The sequence below is a fragment of the Scyliorhinus torazame genome, chromosome 18, assembly GCF_047496885.1.
Source record: "Scyliorhinus torazame isolate Kashiwa2021f chromosome 18, sScyTor2.1, whole genome shotgun sequence".
NCBI classification, from domain to species: domain Eukaryota; kingdom Metazoa; phylum Chordata; class Chondrichthyes; order Carcharhiniformes; family Scyliorhinidae; genus Scyliorhinus; species Scyliorhinus torazame.
In genome coordinates, this window is record NC_092724.1 from 88837588 (window position 1) to 88859092 (window position 21505).

The following is a 21505-nucleotide window of genomic DNA, read 5'->3' on the forward strand; positions in this document are numbered from 1 at the left end:
TACAAGGGGGTTTTTACTGTATTTTTTTGTGGTTCAGTGTGTCAAACCATGAGAAGCTCCCAGTAAAATAGAGAATGTGTTTATCTGCCTAATATCCAGCTAATGCAGCGGTCAGATAAAGCTGGTAGCACAAGTGGATAGCACTGTGGCTTCACAGCGCCAGGGTCCAGGTCTGATTCCCCCCTGTGGCACTGTGCGGAGTCTGCACGTTCTCCGTGTCTGTGCGTTTCCTCCGGGTGCTCCGGTTTCCTCCCACAGTCCAAAGGTGTGCAGGTTAGGTGGATTGGCCATGCTAAATTGCCCTTAGTGTCCAAAAAGGTTAGGAGGGGTTATTGGGTTACGGGGATAGGGTGGAAATGAGGGCTTAAGTGGGTCAGTGCAGACTCGATGGGCCGAATGGCCTCCTTCTGCACTGTATGTTCTATGGATATTTTTGCTGGCTGGTGATACCATATGCTTTGATTATTCTCGCTCAATTACGGACAGCAGTAAAATGGCACATGGGAACACCATGACCCAAGTTCCCCTCCCAAGTCCAAATCAGGATGGCTTATGACAAGGATTGATTGTTCCTTCATTCTTGCTGGGTAAAAATCCAGAATTTCCTACCTATTGCTGGGAGCCACTTCACCAGCGGTTAGCACTGCTGCCTCACAGTGCCAGGGACCCGGATTCAATTCCGGCCTTGGGTGACTGTGTCGAGTTTGCACTTTCTCCCCGTGTCTGCGTGGGTTTCCTCCCACAGTCCAAAGATGTGCAGGTTAGGTGGGGTTACGAAGATAGGGCTGAGGTAGGGTGCTCTTTCGGAGGGTCGGTGCAGACTCGAATGGCCTCCTTTTGCGCTGGAGGGATTCTATGTAATACAGCAGTTGAGGAATTGTCTCTCCACCATCCCGTCGAGGTCAATGAGGGATGATCAGTATAATACCAGCCTTGTCAATGACACCCACATCCAAGAATTACGTTTTTTTTTTAAAATCCGTGTTTATTAAACCTAGGTTATAAACAATAAGAAGAGTGTAATAGCCAGTTGTTAAAATGCGGGAGCAGGGTGGTTATATTACTGATTATTAACTGCTGTCTGAATGGACATGGGATGCGGTGTCTAACCCCGGGAAGTCTGCAGTTTCAACATTTCGGGCTGGGTTAAACAGGAAGCCGGGGTTTCCTTTCGTTTTCACTGGGCTGCCTGCTGGCACCATGGCTACTTTCCAGTGCCGGGAGCTGGAGGAGAAGCTGAGTTGCGCCATCTGCCTGGACATCTTCACCGAGCCGGTGACCACCCTCTGCGGGCACAACTTCTGCAAGAGCTGCCTCCAGGGCCACTTGGACAGCCAGGGCTCGGCCGGACTCTATGACTGCCCGGCCTGCAGGGCCGTGTTCCAGCAGCGGCCTGGACCCCTGTGCAAGAACCTGGTGCTGGCCGAGATGGTGCAGTTCCTGAAGGTGCGGGGGTCGCTGCCCCCGCACTCGGAGGGGGAGCTGTCCGGCTGCCTGGCCCACCGCAAACCCCTGGACCTGTACTGCAGGGAGGAGGGTTTGTGTATCTGCTCCGTCTGCGCCACCCGCGAACACAAGGGACACGACCTAGTCACTGTGGAGGATGAGCGACTCCAGAGAGAGGTCAGTGCAGGGAGGAACCGGGAAGCCAGCTCTTATTAGTTTCCTAACCTGGGTGGGGGTCTTGCCAGAGTCCCCCATCTCCCATTAGGAGGACAGTGAAGGATTCCCAGGTTGATCAATGCTGCCAACCTCAGCTCAACAGTCAATGTCTCACCTCAGAATCAGCAAACTGAGGGGTTGCCAAATATGATAAAATGTTATACCTGGAGGTTTCTTCACATGACTTGCCCTCCAGCCATTTGTTGGCCAACACGTCCATCATGGTGAGGTACTGACCCCACACCAATTGGAAAGCAAAAGGACCCAATTGGATGGTGCTTGACTGTCAGCCAAAACAGCCTTTTATCTTCTGTATAGAATCCTTACAGTGCAGAAGGAGGCCATTCAGCCCATTGAGTCTGCTCCAACCCTTGGAAAGAGCACCCCACTGAGACCCACTTCCCTAACCTATCCCCAAAACCCCGCCTAACCTGCACATCTTTGGACACTAAGGGCAATTTAGCATAGCCAATCCAACTAACCTGCACATCGTTAGACTGGGAGGAAACCGGAGCACCTGGAGGAAATCCATGCAGTCACCCATGGCCGGAATTGAACCTGGTCCCTGGCGCTGAGGCAGCAGTGTTACCCACTATGCCACCTATTTTTAATATTTTTATATCTACTAAAGAGAAATGTTTAAAGAAAAAAATCCAGTAATTTTAACGTGTTTTTATCCAGCTTTGCACACAGCAGTGCCCTGGAGATTGAGCTTCAATCCTTGGAGACTCCAGGCCAATCCGGTAAGGTTGGCAACCCTACTTTCGGTTAAAATCAGATCTAAGTCGAGGCTAACATTTCCGTGCCATTATGTCTTTTGGGCGAGAATTTAAAGCGAGAACTGCCAACCCCCCATGGGTGAAAAGACACCATGGCGTATTTGGACGGTTCTGTCCTGGGCAATATTAATACATCAACATCACTAAAACCAGTTAGTGAAGGGTTTATGGGGTTGGGCAGGAAAATGGAGTTAAGATCCATCATGCTGGCCACCTTGTTGTCAAGGCAGCTACCCTTACCTGTCCACTGTCAGGGGGAGGGGCTGAAGTGATCATAGAATCATAGAATTTACAGTGCAGAAAGAGGCCACTCGGCCCATCGTGTCTGCACCGGCCCTTGGGAAGAGCACCCTACTTCAGCCCATGCCTCCACCCTATCCCTGATGCTTCAGTAAATGAGGGTCAGCCCAAACGTGATATTTTCACAGGGATCCAAGACTTAATTTGTAACAAGACCTACCTGTAGTATCGCTGAGCCTGCACCTGACATCAGTGGACTACAAGTGGTTGGCATTAGGCTGATTCCTGGAATGAGGAGTTTGTCTTATGTGGAAAGGTTGGGCCTATACCCAGTGGAGTTTAGAAGAATGAGAGACAATCTTATTGAAACATATGAAATTCTGAGGGGGCTTCGACAGGGTAGATAGATGCTGAGAGGATGCTTCTCTTCATGGGGGAATCTAGAACTAAGGCCACAATTTCAAAATAAGGGGTCTCCCATTTTTCATTTTATTATTCGTTCATGGGATGTGGAGGTGGCTGGCCAGGCCAGCATTTGTTTTTTTTTTTTTTTCTTTTCACCTCCGTTTTATTGGACTGGTAGTTACAGGAATACTGGTTGCTGTTAACACTGCAACTGTCTTCTACAAGGCAATGACTTTACATTACAGCCAGCAGAGCGGTCATCAGCTGCTTGCAGCACTGGACGCAGGCTATTAGCTAACGGATGAGATATTGCAGAGCAACGTAACACACAGAACGATACAGCGCAGTACAGGCCCTTCGGCCCACGACACATGCTGAAGAATTTTATATGCGCACATCTGCTAAATTAAATTGAACTCACTCCCACTGCACTAAAACCAAAAGCTTCCTCTATTCGATCAACACTAAATAAAACCAAATCGGGATACCTAGCTACCAATAACTCAAATCAAACAAGCTAAGACAATTTTTTAAAAACCCAATGAGAAACAAGTTCTGAAATGTCTAAAATAAACTAATTTTTGAATTTGCTCCATAAAAGGAGCTGAATCCCCAGCATCAATGCAGACTTTCCCAGCTAAAATATCACTGAGTGGTGTGTTTAGTTCATAACGTGGAGTAGCTGTCCCAGCTACTTGATAGCTTGGCAGCAATGTGGTATTAGGAGGCACCAGGTATCTCAATCATTGGTCCTGCAGTGTAACTGAACCCGCTCTGGCCCTCCTCTAACTGGTATTTTGCAAGGCAGAATTATCTCGAACTCTCCCCAAATGCCAAAGGTCTTGGGCATCGAACAACATGTGAAAGGGCAGCTCATTGGCTACCAGCTCACATTGGAGCTGCTCATATAACACACACACTGTCTTGTGTCTGACTCACCAGATTAGAGTGCCAGGCCAGCATTTGTTGCCCGTCCCTGAGGGCATTTAAGAGTCAACCACATTGCTGAGGGTCTGGAGTCACATGTAGGACAGACCAGGTAAGGATGACAAATTTCCTTCCCCTAAAGGACATTAGTAAACCAGATGGGTTTTTACAACAATCGACAATGGTTCCATGGTTGTCATTAGACTTTTAATTCCAGAGGGCAGCAGGGTAGCATTGTGGATAGCACAATTGCTTCACAGCTCCAGGGTCCCAGGTACGATTCCGGCTTGGGTCACTGTCTGTGCGGTGTCTGCACATCCTCCCCGTGTGTGCGTGGGTTTCCTCCGGGTGCTCCGATTTCCTCCCACAGTCCAAAGATGTGCAGGTTAGGTGGATTGGCCATGATAAATTTCCCTTAGTGTCCAAAATTGCCCTTAGTGTAGGGTGGGGTTACTGGGTTATGGGGATAGAGTGGAGGTGTTGACCTTGGGTAGGGTGCTCTTTCCAAGAGCTGGTGCAGACTCGATGGGCCAAATGGCCTCCTTCAGCACTGTAAATTCTATGATAATTCTATGATTTCTTTTTATTGAATTCAAATTCCACCATCTGCCCTGGTGGGATTTGAACCAGCGTGACTCTGGTTCTCTGGATTGCTAGTCCAGTGACAATACCACTACCCCACTGCCTCCCTATCTGAGGGCCATTAGTGTGTGGGAATCTGTTCCTCAGATGTGTTTTAAGGAGAATGCTAACAGAGTAGAGAAATGTGGAGAGGCAGAAGATTTTGACAGGGAATCCCAAAGCATGGGGTCTGGATGGCCAAAGGCCACCGACAGTGGGAGAGGAGGGGGAAGGATGGTGATGCACATGAGGCAAGTGTCAGTGGGTTCAGGAGGAATTAATGTGCAGTAATAGATCTTCTTTGGCATTGCTGATGTTGTACCTGCTCATCACCTGATCTTAACATCTTCTTCACTGTTGCTGTGATGTTTTTGCATCTCTGTCCTTTTCTTCATCAATCTCCTTTTCTCTCTTTGAACTCTGTCTCCTGCGATGTCTTTTTTCCCCCCCAGTTTCTCTGTTTCCCTAATAGCTCTCCTCCCGTTAACTGTCTGGAGCTCTACACCAGTGTTTTTCAAACTTTTTTTCCAGGGACCCATTTTTACCAACCGGGCAACCTTCGCGACCCACTCCGGCTGACCTTTGCGACCCACGCCGGCCAACCTTCACGACCCACGCCGGCTGACCTTCGCGACCCAACCGGGCCGACATTCGCGACCCACCATTTTCTGTTTGCTGCTGACAAAATGGGGGAATCGCAATCGCACCCAAAGCATGTGATGTTGATGTTCGGGAGGCGTGACCTGTTCTCTGCCACCCTACAGGCAGGAAGGTTACATTGTATTTTTAAAAAAATCTTCTCCTGCTTCTCCGATTGCGCAAACCTACCTTGGGTAATAAATAATTCCCGTACCAGCCTCCCCGAACAGGCGCCAGAATGTGGCGACTAGGGGCTTTTCACAGTAACTTCATTGAAGCCTACTTGTGACAATAAGCGATTTTCATTCATTTCATTTTCAAATGGAAGGGTTCCAGATGCCTTTTTAACCACCTTAGCAACTTGTCTGTGGCCATTCACTCCAAGATCCCTCCCTTCCTCTACACTTCTCAGTATCCTCCCATTTATTGTGTAATTCTTTGACCACCCCAAATGCATCACCTCACACTTCCCTGGGTTGTATTCCATTTGCTGCTTTTCTGTCCACCTGGCCAGACCAGTCAATGTTTCATATTTTGAAAGACATGAGGGATAAAGTATTTGCTCCTGTATCAATTTGCATTTCATTCAATTCCGAGGTGTGGGCTGGTTGGCTGGCCAGAATGTTTCTCCACTTGTTTTCTCTCATGTATGAATAGTGCCTTCTGCTCAATTGTGTTCCAAATGAAGCAAAAATGTGGACATGTGCTGGTTGGCCGAATGTTGTGGTATATTCAATGTAATTCAGTGTAACACAGGATATGGCTACTTAGGTGCTGGTAGCTCAGTCAGTTTTGGGATCAGAAATAGAAAAGAAATTCATAACAGAATTAGAAAAATGTACCCTCACATTTTGGGTGAAATCTTGCCTTTAAATGCTAGTTGATCAGGTTTCCTTATTGGAGCTTACTGCAGTTCTGCGCATGCGCACCGATGAGCGGGCACGCATGCACAGTGTGCCCGCATTTTTTTATATGGTCACGGCCCTCATTTTGAAGGCCGCTCGCAGCCGGCATTATTAAAAGCCGCAGCTGTGGCTGTTGCGTGCAAATTTGCGCAATCGGGAGTGCCGCGACGGACAGCTCCGCGACCCTCCCGACACCCGCCCACGACCCACCCGTGGGCCACGACCCCGATGTTGAAAATGCCTGCTCTACACAAGTACCGTCATGGGATCAGCAAGTTCCTAGTGACAGAGAAATATTACTACTGAAATCTTATATTAAATTGGGATTCGTAATCGAGTGTTTCCCATGCTAGAAACTGCGACTTGTAGCAGGTCAGTGTAACAACTATCTGTGGATATTTTAATATGACTATAACCTTAGGGAGCATTCACACAGTGACCTATGTACAAATCTACATTACATTGTCAAAGTGCAAGCTGACTGCTGCCACAGCTTTTACATGACGGAGAGTGGGGTATTCTGCCTGGGATTGTAATGGCTGCAGTTAATGTAATCCTTTATTTTACCCTCGTTAGGAAGAGCTTTGCATTTATTTATTTATTTTTCGGAAATATTTTATTGAAATTTTAACAATTTCTATACAAAGTTTACAAAAACCAAACACTAACACATAATAAGAGTAATAACCCCCCCACAACAATATAAACTAAATCCTTTCACCCACCCCCCTAACAGCTAATAGTGACCAACTCTTTAAAGTGCATTATAAACGGCCGCCATTTACGGTAAAACCCGTCCACCGACCCTCTCACGGTGAACTTGACCATCCCGAGTTGCAAAAACTCCATCAGTTCACCCGACCACACCGAGGCGCTTGGCGGTGTAGTCGGCCTCCAGCCTAAGAGGATCCGCCTCATTGCCACAAGCGAGGCAAAGGCCAGGACATCTGCCCCCACTCCCTCTGGAGCTCCAGCATATCCGAAACCCCAAAAAGCGCTGCCAGTGGGCAAGGCTCCAACCCAATGCCCAAGATTGCCGACATGGTATCAAAAAAGGACCTCCAGAAGCTCACCAGCTTTGAGAACAAGCAGAACATGTGCAGGTGGTGCGCCGGCCTCCTCGAATACCGATCGCATCTATCCTCCATCCCATCGAAAAACCGACTCATTCTAGCCTTCACACTTCACACCTAGTGAGGTGTGCTCGAAACACTACTTTTAGCTGGATGAGACTCAGCCTCGCACAGGACGAGGTCACGTTCACCCTCCTCAATGCCTTGCTTCAAACCTCCTCCAAAATTGGCCCCAGCTCCTCTGTCCACTTTGCCTACACTCCCTCAGCCGAGCCCGTCTCCTCCCCTACTATCCGTTGGTATATGCCCGACGTACTGGCCACCTCCGACTCTGAACAGGATGAAATCCGCTTGAGCAAGTTAGAAAGCTGCTTCACCAGGAAGGCTGGAAAGTGTTTTTTGACTCAGCTACGCACCTGGATATACGTGAACCCATCAGCATCTGTGTGGTGAATGTATTACGGCAACCATTCACCATTGTATTACATTACATTACATTGTACTATGCTGATGCCCTTGTGGGCTCCACCTATGGACCATTGTATTACATTACATTACATTGTATCATGTTGGTGCCCTTGTGGGCTCCACCCCGGCTCCGCCCCCTCAGGGGAGGTATATAGATCTGCTGCCTGCAGGCAGCTCTCAGTGCAGAGCAGTCGCAGGCAGGCACAGTTCTAGCTGATTAAACCACTGTTCACTTCAACTCTCCGTCTCGTGTGAATTGATGGTCGAATCAATCTGCAAGCTCATATTTCTCCTTCAGGTCCCCCAGGATAGCGAACTGACCTTCTAAAAATAAATCTCGCACCTTCTGCAACCCCTTCTCCTTCCACTCCCTAAACCTTGCGCCCAGCCTAGCAGGCTCGAATAACTGATTTGCACAGATGGGAGCCAGCCTTGAGGCAGCCTTCAAATTGAAATGTTGACCGAGCTATCTCCAAATCTTTAACATGGCGACTGCCATCGTATTAGTCAATTGTTTCTTCGGCACCATCGGGAGCCTTGCCATTGCCAACAGTCCCAGGCTTGTTCCCTACAGACTTTGCTTCCACACAGAACCACTGCTCCTCTGAGTCCCCGTACCACTCCTGCACCTTTTCAGCATTAGCCGCCCAATAGTAATATTGAAAGTTTGGCAAGGCCAACCCACCTGAAGCACTGTCCTCCCGATCATCCGGCCCTGACCCCCAAATAAACCCAGTCACAAGTCGGTCAATCTCTCTGAAACACGCCTTGGGCATTAACACCGAGAAGCGCTGGAATAAAAATTTAAATCTCGGCAAGATATTCACCTTAACAGATTGTACTCAGCCCGCCAGGGATGATTGGAGACCATCCCACATTTGCAATCCACCTTGATCTTCCCCACTAGATTTGTATAGTTTAACCTCCAGAGTTTCCCCTGTCCCTTGCTATCTGGATCCCCAGATACTGAAAATTACTTCCTGCTCACCAGAACGTAACCCCCTCTCTGCCCCATGCCCAACCACAAAGTATTCGCTCTTTCATATATTTAACTTATAGCCGGAAAAGACTGCAAAACACTGCAAGATTCCCAGAATGTTTCCCACTGACATCTCCGGATTCCCAACATATAACAGCAAACCGTCGACATATAGCGGGATCCTATGCTTCATCCCTCCTTTAACTCCCAAACTTTTGAAGTCCTCAGCACCATGGCTAGTGGCACTATTGCTAATGCAAATAACTGCAGCTTGTCAGCCCTGAAAGCGTTCATCGCGATCCCGGTGATTCCCGCACTGTTTTTCGTGGGTTTCAATGGTGTTCCACGCGGCGCCGGTGCTAGCCCCTCACCGGTAGCAGAATCGGGTGCAAGTGTGACGCTGATTTTTCTGACGTGAAACTCCACGGATTCTCCGTTGGCGTCAGCACTTAGACTCCGAAACGGAGAATCCAGCCCATAATTTCTCCCCTGATTATTACCCTTGGCACAGAGATTTGCATTTATATAGCACTTTTTATGAACTTGTGAGGTCCCAAAGAGTTTCACAGCCATTGAAGAATATTTGGAGTCATTGTTGTATTCGAGAATATACAGCAGCCAAATTATGCACACCAATGTCCCACAAACAGCAAGGATTTAGTGATGTAAATTATGGGATTAATATATATTTTTAAAATTTAGTGTACCCAATTCATTTTTTCCAATCAAGGGGCAATTTAGCGTGGCCAATCCACCTAGCCTGCACATCTTTGGGTTGTGTGGGTGAAACTCATGCAAACACGGGGAGAATGTGCAAACTCCACATGGACAGTGACCCAGAGCCGGGATCGAACCTGGGACCGCGGTGCCGTGAGGGAACAGGGCAAACCCACTGCACCACCGTGCTGCCCAATGGGATTAATATTGACCAGGCCAACAGGGAGAAGTCTTCTTCAAATGCTGTGTGGGACCTTTCATGCCCACCTGTGAACACAGATGGGACTTGGTTTAATTACCCATCCAAAATATGGCACGATTGCCAGAGCAAACCTCCCTGAGGGATGCCACTGACGTGTCAGTCAGCTAATGTGCTGAAACCTCTGCAGTGAACCCACAATCTTCTAACTCCAAGATTGCCACCCACTGAGCCAAAGTTAGAATTAATTTGCTTATTTACTCTTTATTAAAATATTTCAGAAGGAACTTGTGGCTAAACATGAGGAGATGGAGCGGCAAGTAAAGAAGACAGAAGGGCTAATCGATACACTCAAAATGCAGAGGATTTCTGTTAAGGTAATAATTATTCTAATTTTTACAACATGTTCCCTGAAGAAAAGCATCATTTTACTGGTGAAAACAGAAACTGCTGGAAATATACTGTGGATGAAAAAAAGGAAAGATAAGAGCGACATTAAAGGCCTTGGCGTTCCTGGAATGGGCATTGATAATAGAATTAAATACATTTCTGGTCCCTGATGATGTACAGACAATCCTTCTTAATCGAGGATTAAAGTTCGGCAGAACACCGTGGGCTGAAGGGCCTGTTCTGTGCTGTATTTTCTATGTTCCATGTTCTATGTTCTCTCTTGTCCATCTATTTTATCAGTAATGTTATGATGAATGCTCCTTTGAATCTCCCCTCCTTGTTCCTGCTGCACTGCAAGTTCTCTGTCCCCATCTTTTCATTTGTGCTGTGTTTACATTGAAACTCTGTGGTGATTGTCCCTTTAAGGGCAACACAGTCGACAAGGATCGCCTGGCTTGGGGGACCAATTGGGACTCAGAGTTGGTCATCACCCCAGAGGATGGAGTCCCCTTGGCAAGGAGAGATGTAGGGAGCAAGCTGCCGCCATGTGTCTGCTGTACAATTCTTCATTAATGAACACAAATGTATTTATCAATTAAGTGTTTAAAAGTGCATCCTTACATTTGGTATTGAAGATAAAATTATCATGACACTGCCTCTGGCCCGACACCTGTGAATTTTAATGTAAGTCTGAAAAGAGGTAGTCACGAGGATACCTCTCTTTGGGTGAATAGACCCATTTGAGATGTTGAGATATTGCCAGAACGTGAGTAATGTAGAATCAGAAAAGATGGACAGTTACACGATGCGTAGACAACAGAAACAACACGGCAGGACCCTGGGTCATAATCCACAAGAATTATAGAATCCCTATAGTGCAGAAGGAGGCCATTTGGCCCATCGAGTCTATACCGATCCTCCAAAAGAGCACCCTACCTAGGTTTTGTGAGGGCCATGCAGAGTCCTACACTGGGGCAGCACGGTAGCTCAGTGAATAGCACTGTTGCTTCACAACTCCAGGGTCCCAGGTTCGATTCCCGGCTTGAGTCACTGTCTGTATGGAGTCTGTACGTTCTCCCCGTTTGTGCGTGGGTTTCCTCCGGTTTCCTCCCACAAGTCCCGAAAGACATACTTTTAGATGAATTGGACATTCTGAATTCTCCCTCTGTGTACGCGAACAGGCGCTGGAATGTGGGGACTAGGGCATTTTCACAGTAACTTCATTACAGTGTTAATGTAAGTCTACTTGTGACAATAAAGATTATTACTATTATAGTTTGTGAATCACGTTGTTTGCAATAATATTTGCACAGCGGCAGTAGTTCGTTACTGGTCTTCTCTCTGGCTGGTACCATACTGGCCGGCTCTATTTATGCAACAGAAAAGACTAACGATTACCCCCCCCCCCCCCCCCACCCTTATTAGGGGAGCTCATATTCCGCGAGATCCCTGGGGTAACCGATTGTCCCTACCCAGTAGGATCTGCGTAGATTGCAACACTAGGCCCATTCCCCCGCCCTATCCCTGTAATCCCACCTAACTTTTTGGACACTAAAATTTAGCATGGCCAATCCACCTTTGGACATCTTTGGACTGTGCGATGAAACCGGAGCACCCGAAGGAATCCATGCAGACACGGGGAGAACGTGCAGACTCTTCACAGACAGTCACCCAAGGCCAGAATTGAACCCTGGTCCCTCGCGCTGTGAGGCTGCAGTGATAACCACTGTGCCACCGTGCCGCCCATAATCTTTACTTAAGTTTTTTAAAAATGTTAAGTAAAACAAAGAGATACTGTAAAAAGAATTTTAAGAGATCACACCGAAAGCAGGGCTTTCAGTAAAAGATAATGTCCCAAGTCAACTGCAGTGAGGTGTCCCGAAGCAGGGGAAAATCAACAGCTGAAGCTGAGTGACAGGCTCCCAACGAACAGGATCAGAGCAGAGCTTGCAGGGTTCCCATGGCAGCTATCGCTCCACTGATGGGCTTCAAGTAAAGGAAAAGTTCTCAACCTTTCAAGGAAAAGAAGGTAAGTTAATCAGTTTAAAAACAACTGGACCACGCCAGGTCTCCAAGTGCGGGAGAAACAGATAAACGTGCACCTTCAGAGAGAATAAACAAAAGAAACACTGACTCTCCAAACAGTCAAAAGAAGAAAAACACCCAGAGGTCACTGAATGACCTTCCTTCAGTAAGAATGGTCGTTTTAAAAGTTCAAAAAAGAACAGCCATGTTCGTATCAAAAACAGAGAGAAAGCCGAAAGCTGACAGCTGAGTGAAAACAAATGACAGCCTTAAAGTGACAATACATTTATACAATACAAGTTGATATATCTTTAATTCACCGAGAGGCAGAGAGAGCGAGTGAACATTAGGCTTTATTAATCATGAACTTGCCTAGCAAGAGTCGGTTGTACAGATGAATGCCGCCCACAGGCAGCCAGTTTGTATATGGCCCCGGTGAGGGCGGAGCCAGAGGTGGAGCCCATCGGGGTTACAGTACAGTACCTGGAAGCAGCTCATATCACCACCATAGGTCATAGGTTACAGTATCATACATGCATTAAGTGAATACATTCACCCCCTGTTAAAAAAAATCAAGTCCAGCGGGGGTGACGTGGGGCCATTACATATTCAATCTATCTGGAGGCCGGATCGTTCTCTTTGACTTCCTCAGCTCTGGCAGTGCGGCGGGCACGGTTGTTGCAGGTGGTGACTCCAGGGGCGTTGTGTCTGGAGCTTGGCGTGTTGGAGACGGTTGGGGTGTGGGGGTAGGCAGGGGGGTGATGGGTGGCGGCTGAGTCGGCGCGGGACAATACAGGACACCCAGGGGAGCGTACGGGGTGCTGGGGTTGGCGGCGGGCAGCGGATATATAATTAGGAAGACGCACTTTTCTTCATTGTATGTGAGATTGAGGAATTGGGCGGCCTGGAGGAACCTCTGAAGGTTGGCGTCATGGTCCTGCTGATCATGGCCGCAGATGGTCACATTGTCCAAGTGTGGGTATGTAGCCCGCAAACCGTACTGGTCCACCATTCGGTCCATCGTTCTCTGAAAGACCGAGACCCCGTTCGTGACCCTGAAGGGGACTCTGAGGAAGTGGAAGAGTCGGCCAGCTGCTTCAAAGGCAGTGTAGTGGCGTTATTCCGGGCGGATTGGGAGCTGGTGGTAGGCCAACCTCAGATCGACGGTGGAGAACACACGGTACTGCGCGATCTGCTTGACCATCTCCGCTATGCGGGGGAGGGGGTACACATCCACTTGCGTGAACCGGTTAATTGTCTGGCTGTAGTCCACAACCATCCGATTCTTTTCCCCGGTCCGGACGACCACCACTTGCGCTCTCCAGGGGCTGTTGCTGGCCTCAATGATCCCTTCACTCAACAGTCGCTGGACCTCCGACTTGATAAACGTGATGTCTAGCGAACTGTACTGCCTGCTCCTGGTGGCGATGGGCTTACAGTCAGGAGTGAGGTTCGCAAAGAGTGAAGGGGGGGAGACCCTGAGGGTCGCGAGGCTGCATACCGTGAGGCGGGGGGGGGCAAGGGCCGCCGAACTGTAAAGTCAGGCTTCGGTGATTACATTGAAAGTCCAATCCAAGCAGTGGGTGGGGGGGGGGGGGTGCGCAGAGGTGGGGGAGGACATAGAGCTTAAAGCGAGTGTACTCTGTGCCCTGCATCGCGCAATTGGCCCCCATGAGTCGCATGTGTCGGCCGGTGTTGGGGCCAGCGACCAAGATGGCGGGCCCCACGAGTCGCACGATGCTGATGACGCATCTGATGGAGGCAGGCACGCAGCCACATTGCGGGGTCTGGTGGGCTGCGAGTCCATGGTTCGGGCCTGGTGCACTTTCGGTTTCTGAGCCTTGGGTTGGCCCAGGCAGACTCTAGCGAAGTGCCCCTTTATCTCAGTCGCTGCACGTTGCTGTGCGGGCTGGGCAATGCTGCAGGGGGTGTTGGCCCTGGCCGCAGAAGTAGCACTGCAGTTCCCCGGGCTGAGCTGGCACACGTGCGGCACAGGCCTGCGACTTGTCGGGTCCGACGGGGGCCATGATGAGGGTGTCCACGAGTGGTTCACCAGGCCCGCGGGGAACGCACTGAGGTTCTGGTAGGCCACCTCTAGCGAGGTAGCTAGCTTTACTGTGTCCCGTAGGTCGGAGGTCCCGTTTTCCAGCAGGCGTTGCCTGATGTAGTTCGAGCGGACCCCCGCCACGTAGGTGTCCCGGATCTGTAAGTTCATGTGATCCTTCGCCGTCACATCTCGATAGCTGCAGTTCCTCGCGATTAGAGTCTGGGTTTCCAGATACTCGTCCAGCGATTCTCCGGCGCGTTGATGGCGAGTAGTGAGGAGGTGTCTGGCGAACACCTCATTTGCGGGCTTCACGAAGTGTGCCTTGAGGGTTACGACCGCCGCCTCGTACGTGGCCGCTTTCTCAATCACTACTGAGATTCAATGGCTCACCCAAGCGTGGAGGAGTCGCAGCTTGAGGGTCTCTGTGGGAGGCGTTGTGGAGGAGTCGAGGTAGGCCTCGAAGCATTGAAACCAATGTTCGAATATCTCCTTGGCTTTGGACACGCAGGCGTCGAGTTCGAGCCTGTCTGGCTTTAGAGCGGCTTCCATAGTGCTGTCTATGATTAATAAATTGATATATCTTCAATTCACCGAAAGGCAGAGAGAGCGAGTGAACATTAAGCTTTGTTAATCATGAACTTGCCTAGCCAGAGTCGGTTGTACAGCTGAATGCCGCCCATAGGCGGCCGGTCTATATATGGTCCCGGCGAGGGCGGAGCCAGAGGCGGAGCCCACCGGGGTTACAGTACAGTACCTGGAAGCAGCTCGTATCACCACTTCCCGGTCATAGGTCATAGGATCATACATGCATTAGGTGAATACATTCACCACACAAGTGACAATGCATTTAAAGCGGCAATGCACTTAAAGCGGTTACCAGAAAGAAAAAAAAGGCTATGTGCAGGAAAATTAGAGAAGACCCCAGTTAGAGGGCAACTGTCTAAAAAGGTCCATAGGCGACGGAAGACCTCAGAGGAGGCAATGAAGAACTCAAGGGGAGGCCTCAAAGAGAGGGTAAAAGAAGACCCCAGAAGGAGGGCAATGAAATACACCAGAAGGACAATAGATGGGCAATAGAAGACCACAGAACATGGGTAGAAGAAGATTCCAGAAGGAAAGCCCTGAAAGACACCAGAGGAGGGCAACGAAGGACCTCCCAAGAAGGGAAATGAGAGAATTTCAGAATGTGCAAACTCTATAGAGTCAGTCACCCAAGGCCCCAATTGAACCCAGGTCCCTGGCGTTGTGAGGCAGCAATGCTAACATCTGTGGTCGAGTGGGGCACCAACTCTAAACTGCCGTGATTTTACCTTCCATTGATTTTGACAATCCAAAAATCCTTAATCAATATTCTCTCAATTGGATGTAAAAGATCCCACAGCACCATCTTGAAGAGCAGAGGAGTTACCCCTCGTCCATTATCTCGGCTGACACTGAGGGAGTGCTGCACTGTCAGAGGTGCTGACTTTTAAATGAGATGTTAACCCAATGCCCAGTCTGCCAGTTCAGATAGATGCGAAAGACTCCATGAGGGTGAACAGGCCAACCAATACATAGGCACAGTCTGTAGTCGTTATGCGACTGGACCAGCAACCCTGTTGCGAGTTCACAGTTTTACCAAGGAAGTTTGAGAAGTTAAGTGCTGTACAGAAAAAAATAATTAGGAGACAAAAAGCGGGTGTCAGTAAAAGTGACCCATGAGCTTGTCATGAAAACCCAACTGGTTCATGCTTAAGGAGGGAAACCTGCTCTGCTCTGCTTACCTGTGACTCCAGTCCCGCACCAATGTGATTAATTCTTAGCTGCTCTCTGAAGGGTTCTAGTAAACCACTCAATTGACACACACTAAATGTTGGCCTTGCCAGGCCTGGCATGTTGCACCCACATCCCAAGAATGAATTATAATTAAAGTGAAACAGCTGAGCAACAACTTTGGTCTCTGTGTGATCGTGCTGTGTTGAAGATAGCTGCCTACACAGGAGCAATTGTTGTGCGTCAAAGTGCTTCAGTGTTGATGCACGATCAATTACACAAAGATGAGAGTAGGATGTAATCGAGGCTTTATTACACAGATGTGTGGCCTCCTACAGCAGCTGACGAAATGGCTGCTGTACTGGGAGCACACATATTTATACTCCGCCTACTGGGCGGAGCCAGCAGGCAGGGATCTACCTCCGTACCTGTAGTACAGGGGCCTTACCGTAAAGCACCTATATCAACATCCTATATATACACCAGTGGTGACTACCACATTCCCCCCCTGTTAAAAATGAGTCCGGCGGGGGTGGTGGAGAACTATATACAGAAAGTCGTGTTTTGAAAGTACAGATAATATTACAAATTCAGGCGGTCCGTTGCCTTGATCTGTCGCTGAGAACACCGCAGTGCTGGTGGCGACTCCGGCGGCGGCTTGGTCTTCGGTGACTCCGGGAGCGTGTCAAAATCCTCTTCATCCCCGGGTGTGAGCAAGGGGAGGCGGATTGTCCCAGAGCGGGGGCTGTGGTGGGGTGCGCCTGGGGAGGGGAGGGTGGCGCCGGGTCGGAGGGTGTGTGTGTGTGTGTGGAACCAGCTGGTGCCAGGTCCCTGAGGGAGACAGTAACTGCGGGTTAGCGTGAAGTAGCTGTACCCTCTCAACCAACGGGTCCGCCTTGTGGAGTCGAACGTGTCTACGGAGGAGAACGGGTCCTGGGGCTGCCAGCCATGTCGGGAGCGAAACCCCGGAGGTGGACTTCCTGGGGAAGGCAAAGAGACGTTCATGGGGGTTTCATTAGTCGCGGTGCACAGGACCGAATGGAATGAAGTTTGTCGGGGAGGTCCTCCTGCCAGCAGGAGGCCGGGAGATTTCTGGAGCCTAGGGCTATCTGGACAGCCCTCCAGACCGTCCCATTTTCCCTCTCCACCTGCCAGTTTCCCCGGGGGTTGTAGCTGGTCATCCTGCTGGAGGCAATGCCCCTGTTGAGCAGGTACTGGCGCAGCTCCTCGCTCATGAATGAGGATTCCCGGTTGATGTGGACGTAGGCGGGGAAGTCGAACAGAGCGAAGATGGTGTTGAGGGCTTTGATGACGGGGGCAGACGTCATGTCGGGGCATGGGACGGCAAAGGGGAATATTCATCGACCACACTGAGGAAGTACGTGTTGCGGTCAGTGCAGGGGAGGGGCTTTTGAAGTCCACGCTGAGGCGTTCAAAGGGGCAGGAGGCCTTCACCAGGCGCGCACGGTCTGGCCGGTAGAAGTGCGGTTTACACTCCGCGCAGACCTGGCAGTCTCTGGTGATCGCCCTGACTTCCTCGATGGAGCAGGTTGCGGGCCTTGCTGAAATGGTAAAAACGTGTGACCCCTGGGTGACAGAGGTTGTCGTGCAGGGTCCGGAGTCAGTCCACTTGTGCGCTGGCACATGTACCTCGGGATAGGGCATCGGGGGGCTCGTTGAGCTAACCAGGGCGATACAAAATCTCATAATTGTAGGTGGAGAGCTCGATCCTCCACCTCAAGATTTGATCATTTTTGATCTTACGTGTTGTTAAACATGAAGGCAACCGACCATTGGTCAGTGAGGAGAGTGAATCTCCTGCCGTCCAGGTAATGCCTCCAATGCAGCACAGCTTCAACGATGGCTTGGGCCTCTTTTTCGACGGAGGAGTGCCGAATTCCGGAGGCATGGAGGGTGCGGGAAAAGAATGCCACGGGCCTGCCTGGCTGGTCGAGGGTGGTGGCCAGAGCGACGTCTGATGCATCGCCTGATGAACTTGGAAGGGGAGCGTCTCGACCGCTTGCATCGCGGCCTTCGTGGTGTCGGCTCCGTTCTGGACCACATAGCCGAGGATGGCTAAGCGGTTCGTGCTGAACACGCACTTCTCCTTGTTATACGCAAAGTTTAGGAGAGTGGCGGTGTTGATTCCCAAATTTCTTTCTCCGTCAGTCTGGCCTCAATAAAAGTCGAGATGGATTTGCACGTAAAAAGAAGTTACTTTATTCAGCTTGCAAGCTTGATTCATTTCACAGAAACATAAGAGACATCCAGTCTCCTACATCCCAGAAAGCGAATGAACAAAGAGACAAAGGGATCTCTGCAAATCAATTCAAATGGTATCAAGTTTCACATACTCGACGCCCATAGGTCAGCCTATATCCCTCCTGACCTGTTTGATCTATTCTGATTGGCTCACTTCCAATCCCTTTCTCTGGCCCCTATCAATCCAGCATCACTCTCGTAGACACACCTCTTCCTGCTTTCCCCATGCGGTCTAACATCCTTTGTCTCTGAACTAACCAGAGTCAAAGTGGCTTATTTCTACATTACATTAACTAATATCTCTAAAGTAACTATTTTATATCACATTCGTCAGCGGTGTGGAGAAATTTGGCAAGGTTGGCGTCATGGTCCTGCTGATCGTGGCCGCAGATGGTGACATTGCCCAGGAACGAGAAAGTGGCCCGCAGCCCGTACCGGTCAACCATTCGGTCCATCTCCCGTTGGAAGACCGAGACCCCGTTGGTGATGCCGAAGGGAACCCTAAGAAAGTGGTAAAGGCGGCCGCCTGCCTCGAATGCAGTGTATGGGCGGTCCGCCTTGCGGATGGGGAGCTGGTGGTAGGCAGATTTCAGGTCTACTGTCAAGAAGACCCGGTACTGTGCAATCTGATTGACCATATCAGAAATGCGTGGGAGGGGGTACCCGTCGAGCTGCGTGTACCGATTGATGGTCTGACTGTAGTCAACGACCATCCTGTTTTTCTCCCCAGTTTTGACCACTACCACTTGGGCTCTCCAGGGGCTGTTGCTGGCCTCGATGATGCCTTCCCGAAGCAGCCGCTGGACTTCAGACCTGATGAAGGTCCTGTCCTGGGCGCTGTACCGTCTGCTCCTGTTGGCGACGGGTTTGCAATCCGGGGTTAGGTTTGCAAAAAGGGAAGGTGGGTCAACCTTGAGGGTCGTGAGGCCGCAAACAGTAAGGGGTGGTAGGGGCCCGCCAAATTGCAGGGTTAAGCTCTGGAGGTTGCACTGAAAGTCCAGGCCGAGTAGCAGGGCAGCGCAGAGGTTGGGGAGGACGTAGAGGCGGAAGCCGCTGAACTCCACGTCCTGGACAGTAAGAGTGGCGATGCAGTAGCCCCGGATCGCCATGGAGTGGGACCCAGAGACCAGGGAGATTCTCTGGTTAGCGGGGTATACCGCAAGGGAGCAGCAACTTACCGTATCGGGGTGAATGAAGCTCTCAATGCTCCCGGAGTCCAGTAGGCAGGAGATCTCGTGCCCGTTGACCTTCACTTTAGTTGAAGCAGTAGCTAGGTTGTGTGGTCGAGACTGGTCAATCGTGACCGAGGCGAGATGCGGCTGGTCGTTGATGGGTGCAGGCGATGAGCAGCTGGATGAAGTGCCCGACGGGCATGGGTCCTGAGTCGGGTAAAGTGGCGGTGCCCACGGGCCGCACGTGTTGTGGGGAAAGCAAGATGGCGGCGCCCGTTGGTCCTGGGATAAACAAGATGGCGCCGCCCACGGGCCGCGCGTGTTACGAGTCGAGCAAGATGGCGGCGTCTACTGGCCGCACGTGGTCCTAGGAGGGGAAGATCGCGGTGCCCACTGGCTGCACGTGGGGGGTGCCAGGACAATAACGGCGATTGAGCGAGCCTGGCACACTGCAGCAAAATGTCCCTTCTTGCCACAGGTCTTGCAGAGGGCGCTCCACGCTGGGCAGCGCTGTCGGGGGTGTTCTGACTGCCCACAGAAGTAGCATTTGGGCCCCCAGGCTTGGTTGGCTGCCACGCGGCACAGGCGTGGGATTGGCTGGGGGCGGTCGCTGATGGGATCCACGATGGGGCGGCCGTCTGCGGAGTCCACGATGCACAGGGGGGGTTGGCCGCGCGGTCGGGGGTATAGGCCTGAATGTTGCGTGATGCGACCATAACTGAAAGTGCTAGTTTTTTGGTTGCCGCGAGGTCGAGCGTGGCCTCCTCTAAGAGGCGCTGGCGGATGTAGTCAGACCCTATGCCCACAATAAATGCGTCTCTCATTAGCAAATTCGAGTGTTCCGTGGCCGAAACGGCCTGACAGTCCAGTGCACCCCGCATTCTACCCATCACACATTTAAGGATGGCCAGGCCCACAAAGATGCAGCCGATAGCTACCACTAGATACATGGCCATATTTATCAACCAGTCCTTCCATCCTCCAAATCCCCAGTTACCCCAAGAGCCAGGATCCTGCATCCCGTCCAAGTGATCCCGTATGCGATCCATAAATTTAGTGATGTTAGCGGTCAAGTCCTGAACTCCCATGATACACTTGCCCTGTACTATGGCGCATACCTCACCCTCACGGGCCAGAAGATAGTCAAGTGCATACCGGTTCTGCATTGCAAACAACCGTAGCTGAGACAACTCCTTGGTTATTGCCCCGAGGGCTCCCAAGGTTTCATTTCCCAAGATGGTAAGGCCGCAAATAAAATAATTCTGATCACTGACAGCCAAGGAACCCCCCACACCTCCCAGTGTCAATACGCTCAGAATGCCCCACCCGGCTAATTGGCCCCGGTTCGGTGCAAGAACCTGAGGTTTTTTCCAGTTCTCGCAAAATTCAGCAGAGATTGCCCGGCGTGCTAACTGATTATGCAGGTTCCACGCCGAAGGGCAGGGGACTGTGGTAGGGACTAGAGTCCCTATAGCAATTTGGCAGGGAAATGGGGGTGACAAAACGTTGGTCGCTGTACCATTAAATAAAAAGTAGTATCCTTGTTCCGTGTGCAGGCTAGCATCACAATCAGCATATCGGTTGCGTAAGGACCCCCCAGTAGCCCAGTTTATCCAACTTTGAAATGCCCATTCGGGCCGCCCAGCAATGCGGAAAGCCCTAGTCCCAACAGTGATATGAGAGACATTCGCCCAGCCACAGAGGAGCTGGAGGCCGGCGTTCAATGGAACGGAAGTGGTGTTGTAACAAACGCATTGGCCAGACGCCTGGGTGATATGGCACCTCCTGTCCGTACAGGTGGGAAACAGACATGTTATATTTGTGTCCACCTCTACCAGCAAACAGCCATATCCTTCACTGCTGAAGCAATTCTCGTATGACCGGGAATCCCTATTGGGAGTGAAGTGGCTAGGTATGTACGCCCTCCACCGTCGCAGCCTATCGTACTGTGAATGGGAATTATCCCGAGGAAGGGGAAGGCAAATAGCCGGTGGTGCTGAACCCGGATCGTAAGGAAGAGTGACCTGATCGGGCAGTGATTCGGAATGCTGACAATGAACCACCGTTTGGGGAGTGCCCCAAAGCGGTGAAACAGAAAATAACCTAGACACCGCTGCGGGGTTTGGGTAGCAGACAACCCGTCCCTGGCCATACAGACGGTGGTAAATCTGGTAGAAGAGATTCATACTACCCGTGTTTTCCTCAGTTTGGCCTTTAATTAACTTAAGTGTATCTCCCGGTAA

At 50.4% G+C, this 21505-nt stretch overlaps 1 protein-coding gene across 1 annotated transcript in view; it reads left to right on the plus strand.

The window, feature by feature from the left end:
• Positions 1-1088: 1088 nt before the first annotated feature.
• Positions 1089-21505, plus strand: part of trim65 (tripartite motif containing 65) — a 98854-nt gene continuing 78437 nt past the window's right edge. Inside the window, exons 1-2 of the mRNA XM_072483013.1 lie at positions 1089-1623; positions 9896-9991. Of these exons, the coding sequence (XP_072339114.1) occupies positions 1201-1623; positions 9896-9991 (519 nt within the window). The 5' untranslated portion in view covers positions 1089-1200. The remainder of the gene's footprint in view (positions 1624-9895; positions 9992-21505) is intronic.